Raw genomic sequence first — 25,528 nt, forward strand, 5'->3', positions numbered from 1 at the left:
TGTATGAAATAAAACGGCACATTTGTCTTATAGTAAATAAAAAGGGATCACTGTGAACGGACGTATGATAGTACACGTTGAAGATCCAATAGGGATACTGAATGGCGGTTCCGATTGATCTCAATCAATAAGGCATGACGCAGATCCAACGTTGCGTTGCTCTGATTGGCTGAAGGTCTATTCAAATTGCATTCGGAGGCATTTTGATCTGACCGCGGCCGCGCTGATATTATAACGCCAGAGAATTTCCACACCTTTAGTGTATAAAACTCCCCCACTACTTAGACTATTCCTTGCACCCCTCTTCTATAAGCCCGAATGGTCTCAACCATATTGCATCAGTAACGTGCACTTGTTGTTACAGCAGGATCAGTTTGTGTGTTGTGGACACGACCCGTATATTTTCGCAATCCGTGTTCTCAACATTTTGCATTTAGCTTATTATTTAATTGAATTTGCTTACTTTAACATCACTTTTCATGGTGGGGCTAAGGTGGGGCTAAGCCATTTCTTGGTATGGCTGTAGCCTACCCCAGCCATACCCTGGCGCCGCCACTGTGTATATAGGAAGAATAACACCAAGATTGAACTAATTGTAAAACATATTTGCAAAATAAAAGGTACCATAAGAATGGAACGTATTTACCAGCAGCCTATTATCTTTTGATATGATTCAATAATTTCTTATGACATGATCAAGGGCCTGAATACTCTGTGTACATTTACTGCAAATCTATAGAGGAAGACGATGACATGTGTGTGTGATGTTTATTCCATAGACCGTAGCCTAGGGTTATCCATAAAATGGGTGAGGCCCACAATGGAACACAAACATGGTTGTATTGAACTTATCCCCAAATACAAAAGACAGCACAATGTGGCTGATATGTCAATTCCCTATTCCTAACCCTAACCCTATCAAATAAGCAACACCCTGGCCCATAATTGAAAACCAACAAACAATGCAATATAAAAACATTGCAGTTATGTGGTTTTTGCTGCTGTTCACCTCTCATCTCTTGAGCTATTCTGCTCATCTCTCAGATGTAATCCTCTTCTCAGATTAGTTTGTTTTCAAGTACATTTAGTTTTATCATAAATAATGCAGAATTGTAATTAGTTTCACACAAAAATAATCATACAATTGAGTAAGTGAATAAAAATGTGTAGAAGAGGCTGGTTCATAATTTCAAATATTACATTTTAAAATTAAGATCTAGATGTTTTTTTGTGCATTTATTTTATATTATTGGTAATACATAATTTATACTTTGGTAATAACCATGTTTTTTTCCATTCAGTACCAATTTAAATGAATGTAAATAAGTAAATACCTATAATGATAGGGCCTATTAAAAACAGTTGAATTAAATAGGGATATCTTTTTTTTATTTATTTTTTATTCCAGAACATAGTATATGAACATCATTTATTTTGTATACAAAATACATAAAGTCATACAAAAAATGACATTAAATAAATAAATAAAAATACAGCTTAATTTTTCCGATTGATTGCCTTTTTATTCATACAGTTTTTAATGGCGCTACTTTATTGTTCCTTGGAAAGAATGTGGAAAGAATTTTGTCACTGCGACACCATGGACATGACGTCATAACTGCGCGACTCCAAACAGCATGGCTCTCACTTGTCAGGCTTGCACTCGTGTTGAAAGTTAAAGTGTAAAGTGAATCAGAGTTATAACATAACGAACGAAATGGATGTTCCCGACGCTAACAACGACAGTTTCGGAATAGAAGTGATTCTTCCTGACGGCGGGAAAACAGCGCCATGTTGTCCGCATGGTGAGTTTAAATCATGGACTGTTTAAATATAAGGCTGTTTTAAATGCACTGAAGCACCAAGCTGTACACATCCAACATACTAATAACAAAACGTCTTTATGTTAAAGTAGCTCTGCTTTGTTATAAATGCACACACTTTCATTATTTAAACGAGGCTTTAAAAAATGGCGTGTGAAAATGACAAAATGTAGCTAGTGTCGCAGTAAAATATCACATAAATTGTAATCAGCAGTGGTGGGAAAATTATTCATATCCTTTACTTAAGTCAAAGTACTAATACTACCATGTAAAATTACTCTATTACAAGTAACAGTGCTGTATTGAGAATGGTACTTTCTACTTAAGTAAACGTATTTAAGTATGCTCATATATATTTAAGAAATCAACTAACCCCTTGCCCTTATTCCACCTAGCTTAGCACTTTCTACTTTTGTTATTATTTTTGTTTGACTTGCTTGTAAGCGCTTTGAGCACCAGGAAAAGCGCTTTATAAATGTAATGTATTATTATTATTATTATTATTATTATTATTATTATTATTATTATTATTATTAAAGGCAAAAGCAGAAGATCTTCACATTTGAGAAGACAGGTTTTTTTTTGCAGAAAATTACTTCCAATTTACAACATTGCTCCCAATTCATGTTCTGTCTTTTCACTCAATGTTTTGGTTTAGTTTTAATTTAATTACATTTTAAAAGTTCTTTATAATTTATGTTTGTAAAAATTAAAAAGTACATTATTTCCCTTTGAATTGTAGTGGATTAGAAGTATAAAGTTGCAAAATTGAAATACTTAAGTAAAGAACAAGTACCTCAAATTGTACTTGAGTACAGTACTTGAGTAAATGTTTGGTTACTTTCCACTACTGGTAATCATATATATATATATATATTTCACAGAGACTGACTGTAAATAACACGTGTATTATGTTGTATTAAGCCATATTGCAGGTAATCAAACCCATCTCTTTAACGTTAATGTCTACTCACTTTCACTATTACATTAAAATGAACTCTTTTTTTTTTTATCACTGAGTTTATTTTATCTTTCAAGAAGTACATGGCGGGACACCTACCAAAATCACCCTATGTCACTTGTGTTTTTCCAGGTCCAACCTTGCTATTTGAGAAAGTGAGCAAAGGAGGGGAGAAAGGCAGGAGGTTCTATGCCTGCTCTGCCTGCAGAGACAGGAAAGACTGCCACTTCTTCCAGTGGGAGGATGACAAGGTGTCCGAGGCCAGGCTTCTGGCCAGAGAGGCAGAGAACCAGTCAAAGAGACCTCCCTTAACCCAGCAGGAGCGCGTCAAAAGGTCAGAAGTCAATTTACAATGTGTACCAGATCACAGGGTGTTTCTCAATCGCGTGTAAAGCTGCTTCAGAGCCACTATTTCAAGCATACTACGTCATCGAGTGCCGCCGAATACTGTTCCAATCTCCAGCATACTTGGAAATCTACCGAGCCCGGCGTACTCCGTTTGGAGAAATATCGAGGCTGCACATGAGTAGACTCCGCGGTCTTAAAATCCCCACAATGCTTTGCGCACGGACCAATTTCCAAAATCTGTGGCGGAAAATGTAAGGCGGGGCCTCTCATATGACGCACTTGCTAGCCTGTTGCACTCTTTGTTTTCCAAATGTCCGGAAGTATTCTTGCCTCGCTTCTGAAGCAAGATGCTCGGCAGACATGTGCTACCAAGCAAGCGTACTCGCGATTGAGAAACACCCAACGTCCTGCGAGGCTTTCTCTGGACCTTGGTCACAGATCGTCTCATATTAGCTTTTACTGGAAGAATGTGTATCTGTTTAACAGTTCACCTCTGGCTAGCAGAGAACTCGCAGCTCCATAGTTTAGTGGGAATGCTGATACAGCATTCCAACTATATGTTATGCTACGGACAAACAAGTTATTATTATTCCGTCCAATTATTTTGTCCGTCTTCTCCTCCCGCATTGAACATCGCAGAAACTCCGTTCAAACATCAAAACGTTCAGCTCGGTCGGGAATCGACTGCTATTACTTTTATCATTCATAACTTTCATAATTCCAGAGATACATCCCATAATTCATCAAATCTTTAACATTGAAGTCAATGGAGATATTCTTCAGACTTCAACAAATCTTCATGCGACTTCAACTGCTAACTGTTCATTCATACTTTCACTCAGAAACCTCATTCCAACTTTAAATTGTTACACATCATTCTGACATTATTCGTGTAACACAACTTTTAAATCTGATTCTTACTTTTAGAGATATTAAACATTGTTCAGACCTTGTTAAAGAGGTTTTCTTCAGATTTTAACATTAACTAGAGTGCGTGATGTCACAGCTAGAGGGTAGGAAATCTTGAAATTTGCCTTCATATTCTTTTTTTAAACTGCCATAATTCCCAAACACTACATTCTTGAGACATCATTTTTCATGACAAACGTAGGAAAACATCTCGTAGCTTGAAAAAGGACAAATAATTAAGCAAAAATAATTAAACAAAATGCCTCTTGAGGGCATGAAGTGACAAAAATGTTCAACATGTCTCCATTAAAGCCCATTGTAATTTCAGGCAGATATTTCCTCACAGCAGCAGCCGCACACCTTTAGTTAAACTGCCAAAAAGGCCACATTATTAACCCGAAAGTACACAAAAATTACACTTCAGATACTCAACTTCCTTGACATGCTTCACGTTTTGAAATTTCACAGATATCTGTTAGCGTTCTTCCACAAAACGTTCACATGTAAGAGGTTTATGTGTCATTCAGAACAATGCAAACCTTTGATCTCTTCATATCTCGTTAGCTCAACTATAAACACCTGTGTAATGGAACACGATGATGTCATCACTCCAATTGACAGCAGTCAGTTCTAACGGAGCGTCCACACAGCAGCGTTAAAAAAATCTTCCAACGCTTCTGCCCATTCACTTTGAATGGGGTGACGTCACTTTGCCTCACTTTTCGCCGAACTGCATTGTGGGCAGCAGAGCGGAGATTTTCAGGATTTTCAGGATTCTGCAAATCTGACAGTTCAAGCTTTGGCCAATCAAACCGCGTGTATGCTGGGAGAGACATACCGCAGGTCATTTCCTCATATTCCAAAAAATAGAGGAGAAATTAATTATCGCGGTAGGGAATCACCCGGTGCTTTATGACCAGTCCCTATTTACCTACCGGGATACAAACCGGAGGAGCCAGGCATGGAGGGAGGTGGCAGAGACAGTGGTAGGTTTTCGCCTGTTTGGGGAGTTTATATCCAGTTTACTTCGGGCTTTTTTGCTTCGTATGTCGGGGGCGGGAGATTCATGTGATTGGTTGTTGGTCGCGTTGCTCGCAAAAAATCCCCAAGCTTCAGATACGCCCACCTCCAAGATTTTTTTAACGCTGCTGTGTGGATGCTCCGTTACTGTTCATTTCATACTCACACACACACACACTCTCTCTCTCTCTCTCTCTCTCTCTCCGTTTTGTTATTCTTATATTATTATATAGAGTCGTTATTCATTTGTTTTAAAGCTCAATAAATAATAAAGAAGACCTTTGACTGGCACTTTTCTAATTTTGGCCGGAAGATTTAAACTTTAACAGACATGTTGACCGGCGGAAAAAAATCTAACTGAAACTCTGCTGCAGGGTCCCCTCGTCCCTTGGAAGAGGCGGAGAGGTGGGTGTTTTTCATCTGCTGGTGGACTACCGGAGGAGCAAACGCTTGCCTCTGGGAGGGAGAAAAAGAGCCAGAGCGTCCACAGTGGAGAATAAACAGAAGGGCAACCATGCGCGGGAAGTCTTCTTCGCTGCTTTTTTGGCAGGACTACAGCGCCACTTACAGGCCTGTCATATGTACTACAGCGTCCCCTTCATACTTTGTGTGTATTCATTCAAGTGGGTCAAAGTTACAAAGCACTTCACACCAGTGCTTACAAAGCACTTCACACCAGTGCAGTGGTAAGGTTATCTGTAGAAAAGCACCGTATTTAGGTTAGCCTTCAGTAAGGCTAAATGTTGTAATATTCATCGTGTCCTTTCTACTGTTTATGTATATTCCTGTTTATTGCTTTTATTTGTATTTAATTGTATTATGTTAATACTTGTTTTCCACACCTTTCCCAATGTGCCCACTGCCTGCCTGCCTACCTACCTACCTACCTACCTACCTACCTACCTACCTACCTACCTACCAACCAACCATTAGGAAATGTGTGGGAAAAGGTGGAAAACAAGTATAAACATATTACAAATAAAAGCAATACACAGGAAGTGCATATACACAGTATACACAATGAATATTACAACATTTAATGTAGCCTTACTGTGAAGGCTGACCTAAATACGGTGCTTTTCTACAGATAACTAGGCCGATTAATAAAATGTGCTTTATAACTTTGACCCGCTTGACTGAATACACAAAAAATATGAAGAAAGAGTTATCTCTGGGGCTACTTCGCTGCCAGCTATAGCCCCCCGGGACCCGGAAGTGGCGTAGCCTAAGTACTTCAACATCAATGCATACGAATGTATGAGCTCGATATAGGCTGTATTGAACACAAACTAACTGTATCCTGGTGATAAAGAATGCACCTAACGTATTGCTGTTCATTATAGTAATACAAAAATGGCGCAATAACCCTCTTGAGTCTTTTTTAGATGTCTCCTTAAATCACTTTTTAACCTGTTAAGCCCGAGAGACCCCGGTACCGGGGCACTCCCGCAACATCTTGCAGGAAACAGTGTCTGAGGGCATGTTCATTTAATAAACTATGAATGTTTTATATCCATGTAACGGGAAGAAACTCATCTAACTGATCATTTTTTTTTTTTTTTTTTTAAATAAAACCCACAATGCTAACGCTGAGCCTCTGAATTAGCAACGAGCGAAAAATGCTAACAGATTACTGCACCGAAATTCACTCACAAAACCTTATTATTTATCTTTTCTGCACATCCATGACATCGTTTCACATCGTGAGGTGACACAGAATCGAAGGGTACCCTCATTATCACTCAATTATACGAACTCGCGACTTTATAAACAAAAACAGACATCAAAACATGTGGCGCTAGGTAGCTAAAAATGCTAACATGGTTTACCTTGTGTCGTAGTCTGGTCAAAAGTGGTCTTCAATGGCATTAAAACGATAAAAACGCTGCTGAAGTTAATCCATAGGTTAATCCAATGTGTCTGTGTCCCTTTGAAATGATTTCTGATAATCCATGAGCAATAAAACTGCTTTTCCGTTTCTAGATGTCAGAGCTAGAGTGTAGGTTCGCTCTGATGCAAAACTGCATGCGTGAAGCCCCCACCTTTTTGTTGTACCATGTTAGTGAGTGGGGAGATTCCCCTTCGATTCTATTGGCTCTAACGGTCAGAAAGAGATGTCAATCACCAAAATCGACCAATGGGTTCCAGAGAAACGGTAAAACCCCCATTTCCACCCAAATCACCTCAGAGGTGGAGTTTTTTTTGCTAAACCTCTCTAAAAAGGTAACATGTCACTTGTGTTGCATCAATCTTGATACAGGGTACTTATTATATGTTGTACTTTGGATTCCTAAAGCTTTTAGTCTACTAACCCATCATCCAAGGGTAGTTTTCACTATAAGTAAAAAATAATTTTTGGACGGACACTATCATTTACAGTTTTTTACTATGTTCAATCTGAATTTTCTTTAAAATAAAAAACGTCTATATTGTTCTGACTTTTCTACATCCAACTCACAGGTTTATCATTACTTTGACAAAAAAGATGATTAATTTAACCCTTTTAGAAGGGAAGATATGGTCATTTGTTCTGGGAATATCATTTTCGAGCCTGAGACCTGAAAAACAGGCTCAGGGCTAAACAGGTTAAATGTACTTGTTATACATGGCACCCTGTGTGTTACATATCAAAATGTTCAGGACAGTCTCTTTTCTTGGTATAAAGTCACTCACCTTAGAGCACTGTGTGATGAGATAATTAGCTCTAAAGCTGAACATATGACATCCGATTTTTTGGAAATCTTCAAAACTCTTGTGAAAACACAGACTTACTCATGTCATCCATTTTTCAGGTGTTTTAGATTTGGTTTACCAAAGTCTTAGGTTCACAAAAGTAGTGTAATATATGACTAACACTGTATATACATTTGTAATTCATGTCTAAAATGAAAATGTTTAAATTCGAATTTTGAGTAAAATAGTTGTTTATCAATCTACTTTCCCCACAGCAGGGACTGAGATACATCAGGACTGAATGACTTCATATGACATACCAAGGTTGTGTGATGTGTACAAATAAAAATTCAGCATTAGAACTCTTTTTCAACCAACAATTTATTATAAATATGTTTTTTTCAACCAACTATTTATAAAAATATAAGAAACTGGAAAATCTTACTATTTACAATATCAGAACTTTTTCTACCAACTACTCATTATAAATGTAAAGACAGGGGGAGCAGTGGCAGGGTCTTTGTCCGTCTTCCAAGACAGTGGGGCTGGCTGCTGTGATGGTGCATGGCTGCTGGTGGCTTTGTTGGAGGGAGGTACGTTTGATTGTCCCGGGTTGATGCTGGTGGCTGTGTGGGAGGTACGTGTGTTCTAAGACAGGGGTTCCCAAACTTTCCAGCCCACAACCCCCAAAATCACAGTGCCAGAGACTGGCGACCCCTGTCAACGGGGCCGCACTCTCGTGGGAATATCTCCGCAATGGAGAGAGCTTAAGTTTCACTTTCGATTGCATGATATAGCCCAGCGCAACACCTTCGTCACACATGTTGCCACTTGTTTGTAACATTTTCAGGCGATTTGTAATGTGTTCTAGAAAAATGATGTGTTTTTTTAGGATATCAAGAAGCAAATAAAACAAACAATAGATGTATTTTATGAACATTTATCCATGCTGAAATTAGATTTAGGAGTGCGATAGAGATTATAATATATGCATCCAATGAAGCATTGCATGAAGTCTGTTGATGATCAAAGGCTGTTGTTGGGGCTGCATAAACGTTTTTTTATTTTTGTTTTGTAGGCAGACCATGCAGGCCAGCCTGATGGTCACAAGGTTCATGTTTTAATAGCATTTTTACAAAAAAAAAGCCCACGCGAGCCTAACATGTGAAAAAAAATGCTTAGACCTCAGAGAGTTAAACTTGGGCCTGCGACCATAGTTCTACTGTATTTTGTTTTGAAAATCCACAGCGGAGCTTTGTGTCGTACTACATGCGGTGTAGTTTGCATACCTCTCAGTAGCCAACGATCTGTGAGTCTGTTGGACATAAACTCTGTAATAAATGTAGTCTACATTTCATAAGAGGTGTAAAACCCGTGAGCATTTTAAATCTTATTTGAACGAAATGCTTATATAATCTGTAGTTGTATTTGTATTGTTGATTTAATGTGTGAACGAGGCGATACAGAGAAGGTTAAGCTGTCATTATTAGGCTGTGATTTGTTATATACTGTTGGAGTGGTAAGCAGGCCTTTTTGTTTTTGCATATTTGGGGAGTCAGGTGGTCAGTGAGTGTTTGTTTATTGGTTAAGTGGTCCTTGGTATGAAAAGGTTTGAGAAACACTGCGCTAGTGGATTGTCAACGGGGGGAGCCTCGCTGCGGGGAAATTCTACAGATGGCCAGTCTGCCCCTGAAAAATGTCTATGGACACGTTATTAATAATAATAATAATAATAATAATAAAAAAATGGCATCAATTTTTTTATTTTTTATTTTCTATTTTTATTTTGTTATCTCGCGACCCCCACTTTGGGAACCCATGTTCTAAGAGACCTCCTTGCTCTCTCTCTCTCTCTCTCTCTCTCTCTCTCTCTCTCTCTCTCTCTCTCTCTCCTCTCTCTCTCTTCTCCTCGCGCCTCTCTCCTCTCTCGTCTCTCCTCTCTCTCTCTCATCTCTCCTCTCTCTCGGCCTCTCCTCTCTCTCTCTCTCTCTCCTCTCTCTCTCACCACACACAGGTATTTCCAGTTACTGTTACATTCGGTTAATAAAATCACAGACACACAATAAATAATCTACAAATTCCCCTCTGTACAACACAGTAAATACATGTCTATAGCCACTGTAAATGTCTCCGTTGTGGGACGAAATAAACGATAATTTTTTCATCTAAACATGTAACCTCACTTTTACACATCAAAATAACTTTTACTCATAAAAAACATTTACACAGAGTAAAAGTTAACTATTTGAGAGTCTATTTTGTCCCTAGAAAAAGTTCAATAAACCTATTGTTCATTTTTGCGGTATTCCACACAAAGTGAAAGTACACTATTACTGTAATATTTACACTTACCCATGTCCAAATGGATCCTTGTTGTCCCTGTATTCTTCTTCTTCTTCAGAAGAAGAGTTGAAGCCTTCTGGTTCTGATGCTCCATTTTCACGAGTGCTAGCGAAAATAATCTCTAGCGCGTCCGTAACTGTTATGTTTTTTTTAGCTATTTTCTCAGTCTTTCTCTTGTTTCTTCACATACGTTAACTGATGGGAGACACGTGGTTTATGTTTTTTTTCTTGGTCGGTAGGTCCTTAGTGATTTCTTGAGTGTCCATTTGTCATTTCACCCCTCCCTAAAAGCCCTCTCAGCCAGGTTGTGTTGTGACTTGCAGTCTGTTTAATAAATCCATATAAACACGTTACAAGGGAAGCTTTAGTTGCTGTGTCTTTATTTTGTCTCTAGCGTTCAGTCAACTTTCACTAACCTTGTCAAGCCGGAGCCTCTTAGCTACTTCCGGTTTCCGGATAAGGGGTTACCAAAATAAGAGCACTGCGTGTAGCAGTATAATTAAACATTACAGGTTGTGAGTGACATTAGTTATCATATTTATATATGTTTAGTAGGTTGTGGAAGTGCGCTCCAAAATATTTGTTTATCTTCTTTATTGGTAATTATTATTTTGATATTATTTATTTAAATGTAGATATAAATGTATAATTTATTTTTTATTGGTTTTTCAGTTGAATTATACTTAAAGTTCAGGGTAATCAACTGTTAAAAACATACTGTTCAAATTATTATTTTAATTTAATAAAATCCAAACAATACCCAACCCTATGTGTGATGCAGTAAAATCTTACTGCTCACTTACGTTAGCGGTGTCGTAAAACCGTGGGAAAATGTAAAATACGATGCCGAAGAAGAAGATTCCAGTGGCCCCAATTTTTCAGTAAATTGCCAAGCTCACTTGTCTCTAAACACTTTTTCTTACACTGACTTAATGTAAATATTTTCCTACTTTTACATTTTGTTCGCTGTAATTGGCCCTTCGTAGTGTATAATGACAGATAGTCTAGATCAGGGATGGGCAACTTTGATGGTGGTGGGGGCCACATAATTGATGTACTGGCCACCAGGGGGCCGCAGATTCACTTGGAACCCGCTACGCCGCCCGTCTACGAACACACCGCAAATACTTCAGTCGACGAGTGGCAATAACTGTCCTTACCAGCAGGCAGCGGTAGTGTGTATTCGTCATTCAAAAGAGGCAACAACCGGAAGACAGACTGCCTTTTATACACCAAGAGAAGAAGAACAGACTGAGTGATATAAACAAACAAACACAGCGTCTGGGTTCCATTTTCACTCTCTCGTCGATCGAAAACATGTATCGTACGGTACTGGCGTTATCAGCAATTGGAGTGTTGCTTGCGGCTGCAGAGATTAAGAAGCGGAAGCGAAAAATCAGGAGAAACCGCACTAAATGGGTGAAAACATGGATACTACAGCGAGAAGCTCACACCACCAATAATCCAGCTCGAGCCAAGCAGCACAGGGATGAACTATGCCAATATTTTAACGGTGTCGGTGCAGTGCCTTTTCAGTGGGATAAGATACAGCAAATATGTCTATAGAACTGTACAATGTCAACAATCAACTACAATACGATAAAAATAGTGTGTAATACAATAAAAAAAAAGAGTTTGCCAAATATGTCTAATGCTGTGTTATCAAGGTACGAAATAAAGTTTTGTATTGCCTATCCTGCTATTTGTGTTTATTCTTTTAATCACACAGCGTAAATAAAAAATGTGCCTACATAACTGCCAGTTGCAGCCGCACATTATTATTGGTTTAACTACTAACAGTATATTAGACACATTTTAAAATGACCATCTTGAACAGCTACAACGTTAAAATACTTCTAGGCAGATTGTGGAGGATAATGGGAGAAAGAATAGAGGGGCAGACAGAAACACTATCTGAATAATGGCCACTTCTTGCAAAATGTACATTTCCATGTGATGCTCACAATAGGTAAATGAACAATGAACAGTGGTAGACAGTAGCTCATTTACTTAGGCACTGTACTTAAGGACAATCTTGAGGTACTTGAGACTAATCCTGCAACTGTATACTTCTGCTCCACAACAGTTTGAGAATGAAGAAACCATTACGTATGAAAGGTTACATGTGAATAGAGGGGGCAGAAACAGTCTTGCAAATGTACATTTCCATGTGATGCTCACAATAGGTAAATGAACAATGATCATGCATCAGTAATTATAATCAATGATATATATATATATATATATACCGTCAACTGTTTTCGTAGACTTTTGAATGGACCGCGATTTCGTCATTAAGTTGACCCTTGCCAGTTAATTCTTCCAGGAGCGTACCTCAATCAGAGTGATTGCTTGTCCCGACGCCTCCCGCGGCCGATTCAACATGTTGAATCGGCCACGGGAGGCGTCGGAAGGTGTGAAAAGGTGCCGTAAAGAGACGACGGTGCGGGACACACAAACCTGAGTAGGGCGCCGCGAATGCCCGACTGCCTCTGACTCCCAAAATTGGACTGGTGTGTCCGGGCCTTTAGACACTTGTAGCCTGTCTCTGCATTCCCCTGATTCCACAATAAGGGGAATGTCAACACAGACACCTGCATGTCAACCCGCACTCTGCTATTCCTCAGCGCCCCTCCCCCTCCCTCCCGCTGAAATTATGAATGAAAAGCGTATAGTAATCATAGATAACACGGCAGGGTCCGTGACAGTTTGTTTTCATCTGATTTCAAATAAACAAAGTCTTGGTTTTTAGAATATTAAACTTGTTTTGCCAAATTCAGATGATAAATACAACTTTGAAGCTTGTAAAGGCATAATTACAAGCGGTAACTTAACGTCACAGCAGGCATAACAACAGCCGGTGTTTCTTGTGAGTGTTTCCCCGGGAAACAAACACAATACACACAAACGCGTCACAGATTCTTTCGCGGTATTTGAAATCATGTACGCAGCTCGCGACGTAACTAGGAGTCTAGTGGACGGTATCAGTACTACAAGTAAAACAATAAAAAATGATTTATAAATTAATCTGAGGGCTGCAAAAAGAGAAGGTGGGGGCCGCCATTTGCCCATCCCTGGTCTAGATATATATCCTTCACTGTCATTTTGTATATATTATACTTTTTAGTTCAGTTTTTTATCTTCTATTTGAGAAGTTTATATTTTATGTTTGTCTGTTCTTTTTCATCATCACATTGTGTGCAAGGCCTTGTTTACATGCTGCTGTGATAAAAACATTTCCCAAATTAAGATCAATAAAATAAATCTTATCTTGGTCAAATTCCGTGCATGTAAGGGGATTTCCCTTAGCTACTGACAGGCTGAGAAAAATAAAACTATACCAGCAGCTGTAAATGAGCAGAAAACATAATGTAAAAATGTGTTTTTATAGATAAAGTTTAGTAATCAAAGCTTTAATCAGAGCGCTCAGTGCCGGCTGTCATGTCTCGAAACTTTGTGGCATACATCACATGCTCGTCTGTTCACAGCAACTTAGATTTTATTTAGGCCGACTTTGACTTGACTTTTGATTTTAATGGTTATAATGTCAAAACATCATGCCCAAACTCTTAGCTCCCATAACAAAAATGAGCATAGTCATCAACTTTTTCTAAAAGGTCTGTCATTTGTCCCTCAGGTTTAAAAAGTTGGGCTCCCTGCGGCTGGATGAGAAGAAGTTCTGTCAGGATTGTCAGATGTTGCTGCTGCCAGCAGAGCATGAGGCCCACTCCTCTCACAGGTCAGTGGGGGTCTCCAGTGCTCAGCTGAGGAGACCCAGTGTGCTGCTCCGTCCTCTGCTTAACAAGAAGAGCAACGCCCAGTACCTGTTCACCGACCGCAGCGCACACTTCCTGCTCGACTCCCTGGCTGCTCTGGGATACAACAAGGTGCTTTGTGTGGGAACACCCAGGTGAGGGAGATTACAACAAGATTTTTTATCAAAATAATGCTCGGCTAGTTTGCCCTAACAACTGAATTCTAGCTCTCATTCAAATAATTAAAAAACAAGCACGTCATTTTGGCCTAGTGGTCAAAGATACCTTTATTACAAAGAACTTAAAATACCAAATGCATATGAACTGGAATGCAGGTGATTTGTGCTGATGATGATACATGTAGCAATGCATGGAACTGTTCAAGGCTTCCAACTTTCTTGCATTTACGCTGAAAATAAGCAATGAATGACCTTTTAAACATTTCTCTCGATTTATTTTAAGTCAATAATGATTAATGTTTTTCCAGACTTCAGGAGCTGATCACGCTGCGGAACCTGGAGGGAAAACATGAGCCAATGAAGAGTCTGCTTCTGGACATTGACTTCAGGTTAGCTGTCTCATCTGTTATCATGATGTATTTTACTGTACAGCTGCTCTCATATAAACCTATGAATAAATTCGACATAAAAGACTGCACACATCATCATTAGCAAAACATCCAGATGTAGCCCAGATCACTGTCTGGTGTGACACTGCAGCATCATGCAGTGCTGAGGGGACAGAGCTCCAGGTGATTGGGCCACATCTGGTTCTCTGGGGGTCTCAGGAAGCGCACGGCAAGGTACACAGGCTGGGTGAACTGGTGGTGAGCGCGGTCGAAAACTGGTGTCACCGCTGCTGAGAACCTTTGTAGGACCGCCATGGTGTCTGCGTCGTAGAAAAGCAGCTGACCCTTGTCATAGTTCAGCCATATCCCCACCTTTCCCAGCGGCATTTGCCCGACGCCTTTGCACGCCACATGCCGGTCGTTGTGCCACGCAGACAGATTGCCGTTGCGGAGCTCCAAGCACCAGGAGTTCCTGTTCCGGCCCAGTTTGCTGCCCTTATCCCGGCCCTTCCTCTCCATGCTGGCGTAGGCCGTGCCCAGAGCCCAGGCAGAGCAGCAACGCACGTCCACCTCCCAGTACCTCTGCCCGGCTGTGACTGGAGCTGAGCCCAGAGCACAGCACACCTTATCAAACTGGAGGGGGTGAGCTGGTCCCGAGCAGGCGGAGCCGGAGAAGGACAGGCCCCGCCCCTCTGAGGTCACTGTGATCTGGCTATGGCAAGTCTGCCTGTCAATCACCATGGGGGAGGAATCTGAAATTACACACAGTTTGAGATTTGTGGATGATTTATTAGCTTTCATCAGTGATGAAGATTGAGTTAGGGTTTTTTTTTGTTTTAGATTTGTTTAGACATTTATATTTTGACACTTTAATTCAACCATTAATCTTTAGTATCTTTACAGCTTTAAGTCTGCACCTTTTTAACATATAAATTCCAAATCTACTGTATTACGTAGAAAAATACTTTATATTGATAGTAAATACCATAGGTTTCATGTCAACATATAACATTCAAAAGGGCTTGATTAAATTCCAATCTGAGGCTTTTCCAATCGAAGTGTACCTTCCAAACTTTCTCCCGATAGCATGACCCACATTGTGGGAATTTGTGTGAATATTAGTCTCTTAAGCAGGTGGCCCCTTGTAAGGCAGCATCTTTGAGTGCTGCTAAAAACTGAAAAACCAATTTTTGTGATATATATAAACAAAATGACATGTAAAAATAATTGTATCACTATTGACATGATTGTCACCTGCCCTAATAAACTAGGATTTACTACAACACCCTCTAGCCCTGAGTGCTTTAGCTTGTGTAAGGTATTTCCATGATGGAGAGATAATGTCCTCAATACCTAACAGCAGCGTCTTCCTCTGCAGCTGAGCTTTAAGTTGTTTGGAGATGGACGATAACGTTTTGAGGAGCCTTTTAAATCTCTCTTCATTCAGGCGGATTTCCTTCTCGGTGACATCCGGTTTCTTAGGACTGCGAGAGTGATCAAAGAGCAGATGTCAGACAGAAAGTTCTCAAACTGAGTTGTAAACGTTTCATCAAATGGTGCAGTGTTTTACCTCAGATTCTCTGGCTGACCCTTGAAGTGAGACAAACAGAAACCCTGATTAAAACACCAGGAGAACAACACCTTATGTTACTTCATTTGAACAGTGTGCACTGCACAGACCTTATCGTCTTTGTCTGCCAGGGGACTGTTGTTAAGAGCTCTCTGCATGCTGCTGATGCTCTTAGTGACCTGGTCCTGGTGGAGCTGCCAGGTCTTCAGAACCTGGTCCAGTCTGGTCCGGGCCTGTCTCAGGTCCAGCTCTAGAGAGTCCTGCACTGCTTGCTCGTCCTGCTTCAGGACACAGTGCATGTTCTCGAAGTGCTCCTGAACGCGTTGTTTCATAACCTCTGTGCTCTTCTTCAGGGGGGACATGAGATTATGACAGCCAAAGGGTTTATATGTTATCAGCCTATTAGTCTAGTTGCCAGCATAGTGTACCCTGAAATGTTGAGTACCCCACATTTTTACGTTAGAAATGTACAGTAAGGGTCCCCAGCACATAGAATTTGTGATTTCGACCACCATGAGCAGTGTTGCAACCATTGGATATAGAGAGCAAAAGATGAAAATTATTATCTCTACTGTGGACCATTTTCTTTCAAATTATCAATCTGTCCAATGTCTGCAAAATGTTCCAAATCGACCCAAAATGCATAAAAATAAGCCCACAGAGTACAAATATTGGCATTTTCTGATACTGAAAATGTCAGAAATGGACTCAATTACCCACATTCTCCACATACTGTAGGCTATAATGGTAATTCATGCTTATTAACACAACTTGCTAAATGTGCAAATTGCCCAACATATGCAGGTTAGCATCCGGCAGTTTCTATGGGCTGGGGACCCTACTATACATCTCTAAAATAAAAATGTGGGGTTCTCAACATTTCAGGGTTCACTTTAGGACTCTGAGCTGGCATCTAGACTACATTGCCTGTGGTGTTTATTGGAAGTATTGAGAGCTTCTGGTCCCGTACTCACAGAAAGATCTGCCTTGCGTTTCTTTAGAGACTGGATGTGCGCTTCAGTCCTGGTCCTCTCTGCCTGCAGCTCCTCCACACGTCTGGACAGCTGATCCTGACGGGTTTCAGTATTGGCATGAAAGTAGCATACCTGCCAACCCTACCGATTTGGGCGGTAGTCTACCGCTTTTGACACGTTTCTACCGCCTACCGATTTAGCTGGCTTTCCCTACCGATTTCAATCAATCAAATAAAAATGCCCCTTGGCGCCCCATAGACAATGGACTCGACTTTGGCTCCTATCCAATGAAATTGGATTTGCTCATCACGTGATTAATGTTCGGTCTTTGCGCCCCAGTGTTGTTTATTCACATCAGAGATGTTCAACAATACACACAGCTACAGGTTTTGATATGGAAATTCGCGATGAATAGAACCCCCGAGAAGAAGAAGCCCACCAAGCGGTGGGACAATGTGTTTAAAGCCAAGTGGACAGCAGATCACGAGTTTATCAAGGTATCGCGGAGAGGAGAGAAGCACACGAAGGTCTGTTGGCAGGGAAGATAAACATCTTCAAAAAAGTCACCTGTTGCAACTGGAAACCAGACCCTGAACTTCTCAAGAAAGCCAAGTCTGCTACATACCAAGCACTAAAGTGACTGAACATTGTATGACCAATTTTTGTGAAAAATGCAAAAAGTGATGCAATATATTAAATACATGGTTTATACCTGTAATTAACGTGGTTCCATTTCTTCTGATTACCTAATTTGGGCGTAAACATTTGCCACGCGCAAACCTACCTCTTTTGGAAAGGTTGGCATGTATGAAGTAGATTTGCAACTTTGACAACCTTAAGCGTTTGAACTATACAAACTAGAAAACACACCAGTAATATTGGTTTGTTGACGTTTCTGCAACAAAATATGATTTGACGATCAGATAATAGATTTGTTTTTAGATTAAAACAGTGTGTTGTCCAAACAAGTCAACCCAAACCAAAAGACAGTTTACTGTGATAGAAATGATGATGACATTTTATTTGATATTTCTGCATGGTAAATGATTCAACAATAATGTTATGAGCCATATCTGGATCATAGTCACAAGTTTTCATCACCTCATTTACCAACATTGCCAACCTGATTGTTCTAGTCTATCCTGTAACATACCTGGAAGCCATGTTTATATCAGTTTGATTTGAAATGTTCTTCAGAAACATTCGAATTAACTCGCTTCTGTTTTTTTCTGCGTTTCCATGTTCGTTTGACCAGCTTTGTTGCACATTTCTGCTCCACACTTCCTCGTTTTAAATCAGAACAGCTCTCCACTTTCAATATAGTTTATAGTATTTGTCATATTTTATCATATTTTTACTGTACTCAGTTTCTCACTTATTTATATTTTGGGTAAATATCGTCTTTATTTTTTGTTTGGTACAATTGTCTTAAAATAGTTTTTTTAAATAGCTTTTTATTATTATTATTTTTTTGTCTTAGTATGCACATTTATACCAAAGCAAATTCCTCGTCTGTGTAAACCGACTTGGTTATAAAACCGATTCTGATTGGAGATGCACATGCACTTTGATGTACTCACTTCAGAGTGCACAGGTGTATTAAACTACACCGTGGTTTCTAAAATGAGTCATCAGTTCGAGCTTCGCCTGTTTACATCCTTTAAGGTCTGAGAAAAAAGTCTTCTCTGCATGCAGATGAGACTGTATGTGAAATCATTCCCAAAACTCAGCTATAATATCTATATAATAATATAAGTGTGCCTCACCATGCTCAGGTTCACTTTAGAGGGTTGTCCAAAGTTGGCAATCTTCTTTTGCAGTTTAGGAGAGCGAGGGAAGGGCTGGACCCGGTCACTGCTGGAGTCCAGAGGAGAGAAGCCCCGCCCCTCCTGCAGTGCACTGTGGGAGCCTGCAGGGGAGCCTGCGGGGGGGGCCACAAGCCCACTCTGTGCTAACTGTCCATCACCAACAGATAATGCTTCCTTTCCTGCCATTTCTTTCCAAAACAACAAACGTACATATATTTACGCTCTTTCTGACAGATTCCTCCTTTCACACTGTCGAGGCATTCTCTGTGTTTTAGCTTCAACTGTAAAACAATAAACCAGTTCTTCAGGTTTTACAAAATCTGTGAAAACATGTCTATTCTGACACCATGACAAGCATTTAACTCAAACTCTTTCAGGCACACTTTCTCAGCAAACTTAACAAAAAAAACAACCAGTTAAAAACATTTCTGAATGTTAAGCATTGCATTTTGGCATATTTAGCATATAAAACTACAAAATACCAGGTTTTTGTTCAGTCACACAAATCCTTTTCTACTGGGGAATCAACTCTTAGACCTCCACAGGCTGTACAAATCATATAATCCCAATATAATCAGATACAGTCCTTCATTGTATTCTTATGCATTTTTAAATAAAGTTTCTTACCTGCAGTGATTCTGTGCTGCGTCTCTGCTGTTTCAGTAAAGAATGTGCAGGGTGTGTTCATGAGTTACGAGCTGCAGCCTGTAGCACATTTATTGGAACCTGGATACACACATACGTCAGCTGTGTTACAGTAGATGAGTTTAAACTTGCTCTTGTTTTGCAGCCTGCTGTTAAGAGAAGAACCAAACAGAAGCAAAGTCATTTGAATTTGTGAATGCCGACTAACACATTCTTTCTTCATAATGTTTCAGATACGCTCAGTTCTACAGCCAGGATGAGTTCTGTCACTACAACATGTTCAACCACCACTTCTTTGATGGAAAGGTACAGTCCGAACACCTTTGTTTTAGATATTGAGTGTATAGTATAGGATAATAAAGCTCCTTCTCTTGTTAGGCTTCTAGTGCAGTCCTTCAGGCCTTCCTCACAGAGAGTGAGGGGGGGAAGCTGGTGATGGTGGCGGACCCTCCGTTCGGGGGCCTGGTGAAGCCTCTGGCCAACAGTTTCTCTCTGCTCTCTCAAACCTGGAGGAAGCTGCAGAGCTCGGGTCAGTTTCACTGTGGAGTCTGACGTTTATCCTTTTCTATTCTCCAGATTTCTGTCTATTTGAGGTAAATTAGAAATCTACTGTGTTTCTGTGCAGACGGCAGTGGTGCTGACATGCCCATGATGTGGATCTTCCCATATTTCTTTGAGCCTCGCATCTTGGAGTGTCTCCCCTCACTCACCATGCTGGATTACCAGGTGATCACTTTCATGATGATGTAATGAACATATTGATCAAAAACAACTTTAGAACGTCACTGTCATTAATCATGAGGAACGGTTCCTGTGTTGGACCTTTTTCGTTTAACCAGTTAAGCCCCATGCAACCGGTACCGGGGGCATGACGCAAGAATCTTGCAAGAAACAGCGTCTGAGGGCTTCTTAACATTTAACAAACTATGAATGTGTCATACCCACTTAACGGGAAGAAACTCAGCTTTCAGACAATATTAACCATGTACATGTATACGGACTGCGAGACCATTTGGTACGGCCCTCGAGGTAATTTATAAACACACGCAAAAAATTAAAGAAATCTAGACCGCAAAAGAATTAAACAAGCGAGTGCCTGTTTCTCCTGGCCAAGGTCAGGGTCCTTGAACACAACACGAGCCTAACGTGTCATCACGTGGTATATGTCTCGTCTGACAGGGCTGTAGTTCTGACGGAGAGCACCAGAACGCCGCTCCGGCACTTCCAAAAATGTCAGTACCCATAAGGAGCCGTACACATGCCACAGTTTCTGCGTGTCTGTGTCTTTAGTTGAAAGCCCAGTGGCGATCTGTTCATCTGTCATACTGATCATACAGTCAATCACTTTGTTGTTATTAGCATCTGGTTAGCTAGCTATGCTAACGAATATAAGAAGCTTTTTCTCCAACCAGTGAGGTAAAGGCACATCTTTATATGATCATTATAGTTATAACAAAATAAGAGAATAAAGTAAACGGGTATAAAATACTATATGACAGTAAAAAAAAGTTGTTATTAATAAACAAGAATACAGTTTGAAAAGGGAGTGATTTGTAAAATATCCATAAAGAAAAATAAAATCTGCTTACAGGTCTGTTTCATATGGATGTTGAGAGATGTTTCCATAGATCTCCTGATGTTGCTCTCAAAGTGCACCAGATTGATGCTTTTAACTTCAACATTTAAAAAGAAATCTTCAATTGTTCTGGGAATGTCATTTTCGAGCCCGAGGCCTGAAAAACAGGCTCGGAGCTAAACTGGTTAAGACATTAGATGACAGAAATGATGACACCTCCAGGAGCTTAGATGAAAACTTAGGTGCAAATACTTTTTTATTCACAGCACACCTTTTCCTTTTGACAAGCACATATTTAACCATTAAAGTCATTGAATCCATCCATATTATAATTATAATAACAAATGTTTTACTACTGTGACGAGTACAAACGTGTGCTGTGAAAGCGATTGACTGCAAGGCTGTCGAGATTAAGATAAAGATTTATTCAGACAGCATGATGATATGTCAAGATGGAGAACTTTCTTACAAGTAATAACTAGTACTTATCATGCTCCATATATCATATCCAATAGAATCTCCTCTTGCTAGCACCGTCAGTGTTCAAACTGCAGGAGACAACTGTGCCATGTAGTGCACACTTTCAATGAAACTAATGAGACATCTTTGGAAACACATGCAATGTTTGTCCATAATAAATTCAATTCCGCGTTAATGGCGAGGTTTTTGGTGATTATTGGAAATGGTGTTTTGGATGCCTCAGTTACCTTAGGTCTGTATTATTCACTGAAGGTGTAAACGTCATTTAGCGTCTCTTAAGTCCAACAGTGATTTTCTGTTAATGGAAATAAAGTAACTATATGCAATGCTTCCTTTAGATGAAACACTCCCTGTGCTACCTATTTCTTGTGTTCCTCAAACAATAATGTAAATATTTGATGTGTTTCTAGGTGGACTATGACAACCATCCTCTGTATAAACATGGGAAAACAGGCAGGAAGCAGTCTCCGGTGAGGATCTTCACCAACATTTCACCAAAAGACATCGTCCTGCCCAAGGACGAAGGCTACAGGTACCGACATATTTACTCTCCGCTGTAGTTTACAATACTTTGACTGATGTAATCTCATCACAGCTGTATCAATGCATGTGTTGACCAACAAATGAAACATTCCTTGCATGCAGATATGCCAAAAGTAATTATTTTGATAGTACATTCTGTTTTTCTGTAAAATGCCCCTATTATAAGAACTGAGTTTAGGGATCCTTCTCATACAGTACTTGAATGTATTTCACTTAAGCTCAGCAGCAGTGTTAATGGCTGATCTGGCACAAGCAAATTACAAGAACTTAAGTTACATGAATAAGGAAGTTAAAGTATAATGATGAGATTACACAGTATCAATTCCAGATTAGAAGTTGAAAACCCCCAGCCATGCAGTTATTTTACGAGTGTTAAAGGTCATGTGTGTTCTCCTCTTCTCGTCCTCATGTTAGATTTTGCTCTGTATGTCAGAGATTCGTCTTGTCCCTCAACAAGCACTGTGCTAAATGCAATGTCTGCCCGTCCAAGGTATAACACCACCACCACATATCATATTTTCTCATCATTTATTTCCCTCACAAGTTCTTAATTTCACTCTTTGTCTCCAGGACGGCCGAGAATGGAAGCATTGCTCAACGTGTGAGAAGTGTGTGAAACCATGTAAGTCAATCAATCATAATTCCTTTATTCGTCCCAATGAGGGGACATTTACATTGTTACAGCAAAAGTAAAGTTGGAGACAAAAAAATAAAGCACTATTTGATAAATGGCATGCACATAATAGTCAAAATATAAGATCAAATATATTACAATTTACAAAAGTACACATTCTGGTAGAAAAGAAGCAGCAGCAGTATTTATACAAATAAATATGGAGTGTGGTAAAAGCTAGATAACAGAGGTGAAATTAAAGATTTTTGATACAGTATTAAAATGGTCAAACTCAGAAAGCAGCCAGTAATAAAATGGAGTCTTTGTTTTGTTCTGATTTAGTTATTTTTAACTTATTGCACAATCTATACACAATCACGTCAGAAGTGTACATTTAACTACTTTACCCTCCTCTGGCTTTTGTTTTTTTAATATTTTGTGTTTATTCGAATTCTTTCATTTTCAGCCTGGAGACACTGTGCGCCCTGTGGCCGCTGCGCCCTGCCGGACCACCCGTGTGGACTGAGTGAGGGGACGGAGGGCTGCTTCAACTGCGGCAGCCTGAAGCACAAACGCAAATCCTGCACTGTCCAGGACTCTCAGAGGACCAGGAGGTGAGTCCTCAGAACTGTCCCTGCTCAGTGTTTGAACTCCAGCTTGCTCATAATAACACTCAATATTTGCATGTCTTAACTTGTTTTTCTTTCGGTCTGTGTGTTGTCCCTCCAGTAATCGACCCAATGCCAAGAGCGGAAGCAAAAATGTGTCCCATCGTCCCAACCAGAAGCCTAAAGCTAAGAGGAAGTCTGGAGCAGCGCGCAGAGCAAAGAAGCTGGCCGCTCAGTCCGAGTGACCTCAGCAGAGTGATTTTATATACAGCGACTCAAGTGACTGTACAACACAGTGTTAGCAGTGCTTTGAATAAAACAACTACAACAAAGACCTTGCCCTGCATTTTTCATTTCTATGCATAGACGCCTAGTGTTGGTGTTTATTTATACAAATCTGTCAATATATTTATACAAATATTTACATGGCAGACTCTTTGATCTTAGAATCAAGTATCAACCAATTACTTTTTAAATGTTAGTATATGTATTTTGAGGAAATTCAATTCAATGATTGAATCTGCATGAATAGATTTTTGTCCACCAGCAGAACAATGTGTAAACACAATATCTGACAAATATGGTGCAGCTTGTCTGTAAAGCGTCTCCTGTTCAAACAGCCTCCGTCAGCTGAAAGCTTCAGAAAGAAATCTAGAAAGTGGAAAGAATGAATAAATGATGAACGTGTTTATATAAAGGAGATGCATAGATGAGGAAGGCAGTATGTATAATGATACATGACTTAAAGCCAGACCCGGCGCCAGAACAAATCTACAGAGAGGGCATATAAAACCGTGCCGCGGCCAGTGGCGGCGCCAGAGATGTTCTTTTGGGGGTGCTGTGGGGTAGCTTGATGTTTCATAGAAGGTGCTCAAACATGTAGGGTTTCCCATTAAGGTACCGGGCTACAGTGGAATGTTCTACTGCAACACTCCCCACACGCACACGCTCAGTACACCTGTTACAATGAAGGCTCGATAATCAGCTCACAGCATATAGGTGTAAGCAGGGGTAAAGTGCTATTTCTTTTAAGTGGGGGGTGGACCTAACCTCCTCTAGGGGGGTCCGGGGCCATGCTCCCCCGGGAAGATTTATTTTTAAATATTGAAGTTAAAAGCATCAATCTGGTGCACTTTGAGAGCAAAATGAAGAGATCTATGGATACATCTCTCAACACCCATATGAAACAGAACTGTAAACAGATTTACTTTTTCTTTATGGATATTTTACTAATCACTCCCCTTTAACTCTATTCTTGTTTTACTGTCATATAGTATTTCATACCTGTTTTTCATTTATTACTCTTATATTACTATCTGACGTCACATACATCGTAGCCTTAAAGTTCACAGTTTATTTACAATTAAAAAATATATATTTTTGTTTTTTACATTTTTATAAATAAAATAAAACGTGTTTTTTGGGGGAGGGCAGGAATGTCAAATGGGCCTGGCCCTCCCACGGCGCCAGGTCTGCTTAAAGCTACACTGTATTAAAGCTCCCATGTCATGCTTTTCCGGTTATTACCCGTCCCCTTGTGTGTTATGAAGGTTTTTATGCATGTAAACGGTGTGCAGAGTCAAAACCCTCAAAGTACACCCTGTAGCGAGTAAAACTCTAACACAGAAAATACCTCCCCAAAACGCCTCGTTGGAGATACGTCACTGCCCATTTGATTCTTCCGGGTACCGCATGATGTCATGCGGTACCCGGAACGAAATGGACCAATCCCGAAGAGCTATGGCCACACCAGCAGCGGCGTGTTCCTCCTCCAGAGGTTCGAAGAACCGGCATTTCACAGACGAAAGCTTCCAAAACATTGCCCAGTTTGAGGCCGGATATGCACAGCTTGTTTGGACCGTTTGGAGCAGGGGAAGATCTGGGTATACAACCTGTAAGTTTGCATTGTTATTTGTGTATTTATCAAACAAGACTGTTTAAATGTGTAAACTGTGTTGGACTGCTAAGCCATTGACACAGTGCTAACTGTGCTAACTAAGTTGCTAGAGTTTCCATATATCAACTCTAATATCAGCAGATGGCCTTGCATACATGTATCTCATAGCAGGAGAATGTCTGCATTCACACACAAAATACCTATTGACAGTATACTGCGGGTGATTTGCCGGTCAGTCGCGAAACGTAATTACATTATAGCTGGCGTAGCGATCTAACACACGGAGCTAGAGCTAGTTTTGGTCAGAAAAACATTTTTGTGATGCTACGTTGCTAGCGTTTAAATATATCAACTACAATGTCAGCAGATGGCCTTACATGTTTGTCATGGCAGGAGAATGTCTGCAGTCACACA

General features: G+C 40.0%; 2 protein-coding genes across 3 annotated transcripts; one reads left to right on the forward strand and one right to left on the reverse strand.

The window, feature by feature from the left end:
* Positions 1-1,609: 1,609 nt before the first annotated feature.
* On the forward strand, positions 1,610-23,551 carry zcchc4 (zinc finger, CCHC domain containing 4). Its single transcript, XM_034130903.1, has 12 exons — positions 1,610-1,805; positions 2,917-3,118; positions 13,715-13,987; positions 14,320-14,400; positions 19,631-19,703; positions 19,776-19,926; positions 20,023-20,123; positions 21,864-21,985; positions 22,411-22,486; positions 22,567-22,618; positions 23,076-23,223; positions 23,339-23,551. Exons 1-12 carry the CDS (start codon positions 1,718-1,720, stop codon positions 23,460-23,462), a joined length of 1,491 nt encoding a protein of 496 aa, XP_033986794.1. The 5' UTR covers positions 1,610-1,717; the 3' UTR covers positions 23,463-23,551.
* Positions 14,075-19,482, reverse strand: si:dkey-219e21.4 (nuclear factor 7, ovary). Of its 2 annotated transcripts, none has more exons than XM_034130906.1 (7): positions 19,380-19,482; positions 18,711-18,940; positions 16,945-17,040; positions 16,081-16,251; positions 15,971-15,990; positions 15,754-15,884; positions 14,075-15,152 (listed from the first exon to the last, which is right to left on the reverse strand). In XM_034130906.1, exons 1-7 carry the CDS (start codon positions 19,438-19,440, stop codon positions 14,554-14,556), a joined length of 1,308 nt encoding a protein of 435 aa, XP_033986797.1. In that variant the 5' UTR covers positions 19,441-19,482; the 3' UTR covers positions 14,075-14,553. The 2 variants fall into 2 exon arrangements, with proteins under 2 accessions (XP_033986797.1, XP_033986796.1); XM_034130905.1 differs by having other exon boundaries at positions 16,081-16,317.
* Positions 23,552-25,528: the final 1,977 nt, after the last annotated feature.

Source organism: Trematomus bernacchii, unplaced genomic scaffold, assembly GCF_902827165.1.
Source record: "Trematomus bernacchii unplaced genomic scaffold, fTreBer1.1, whole genome shotgun sequence".
Lineage (NCBI taxonomy): Eukaryota > Metazoa > Chordata > Actinopteri > Perciformes > Nototheniidae > Trematomus > Trematomus bernacchii.

Coding starts and splice junctions, on each gene's coding strand:
- zcchc4 (XM_034130903.1), top strand. CDS start 1,718: ATGGATGTTCCCGACGCTAACAACGACAGTTTCGGAATAGAAGTGATT. Junction 13,988..14,319: donor CTTTGTGTGGGAACACCCAG/GTGAGGGAGATT, acceptor ATGTTTTTCCAG/ACTTCAGGAGCTGATCACGC. Junction 21,986..22,410: donor CCCAAGGACGAAGGCTACAG/GTACCGACATAT, acceptor TCCTCATGTTAG/ATTTTGCTCTGTATGTCAGA.
- si:dkey-219e21.4 (XM_034130905.1), bottom strand. CDS start 19,440: ATGAACACACCCTGCACATTCTTTACTGAAACAGCAGAGACGCAGCAC. Junction 17,041..18,710: donor CTAAAGTGAACCTGAGCATG/GTGAGGCACACT, acceptor GAAACCCGTCAG/GATCAGCTGTCCAGACGTGT. Junction 16,318..16,944: donor AACGCAAGGCAGATCTTTCT/GTGAGTACGGGA, acceptor TCCCCCCTGAAG/AAGAGCACAGAGGTTATGAA.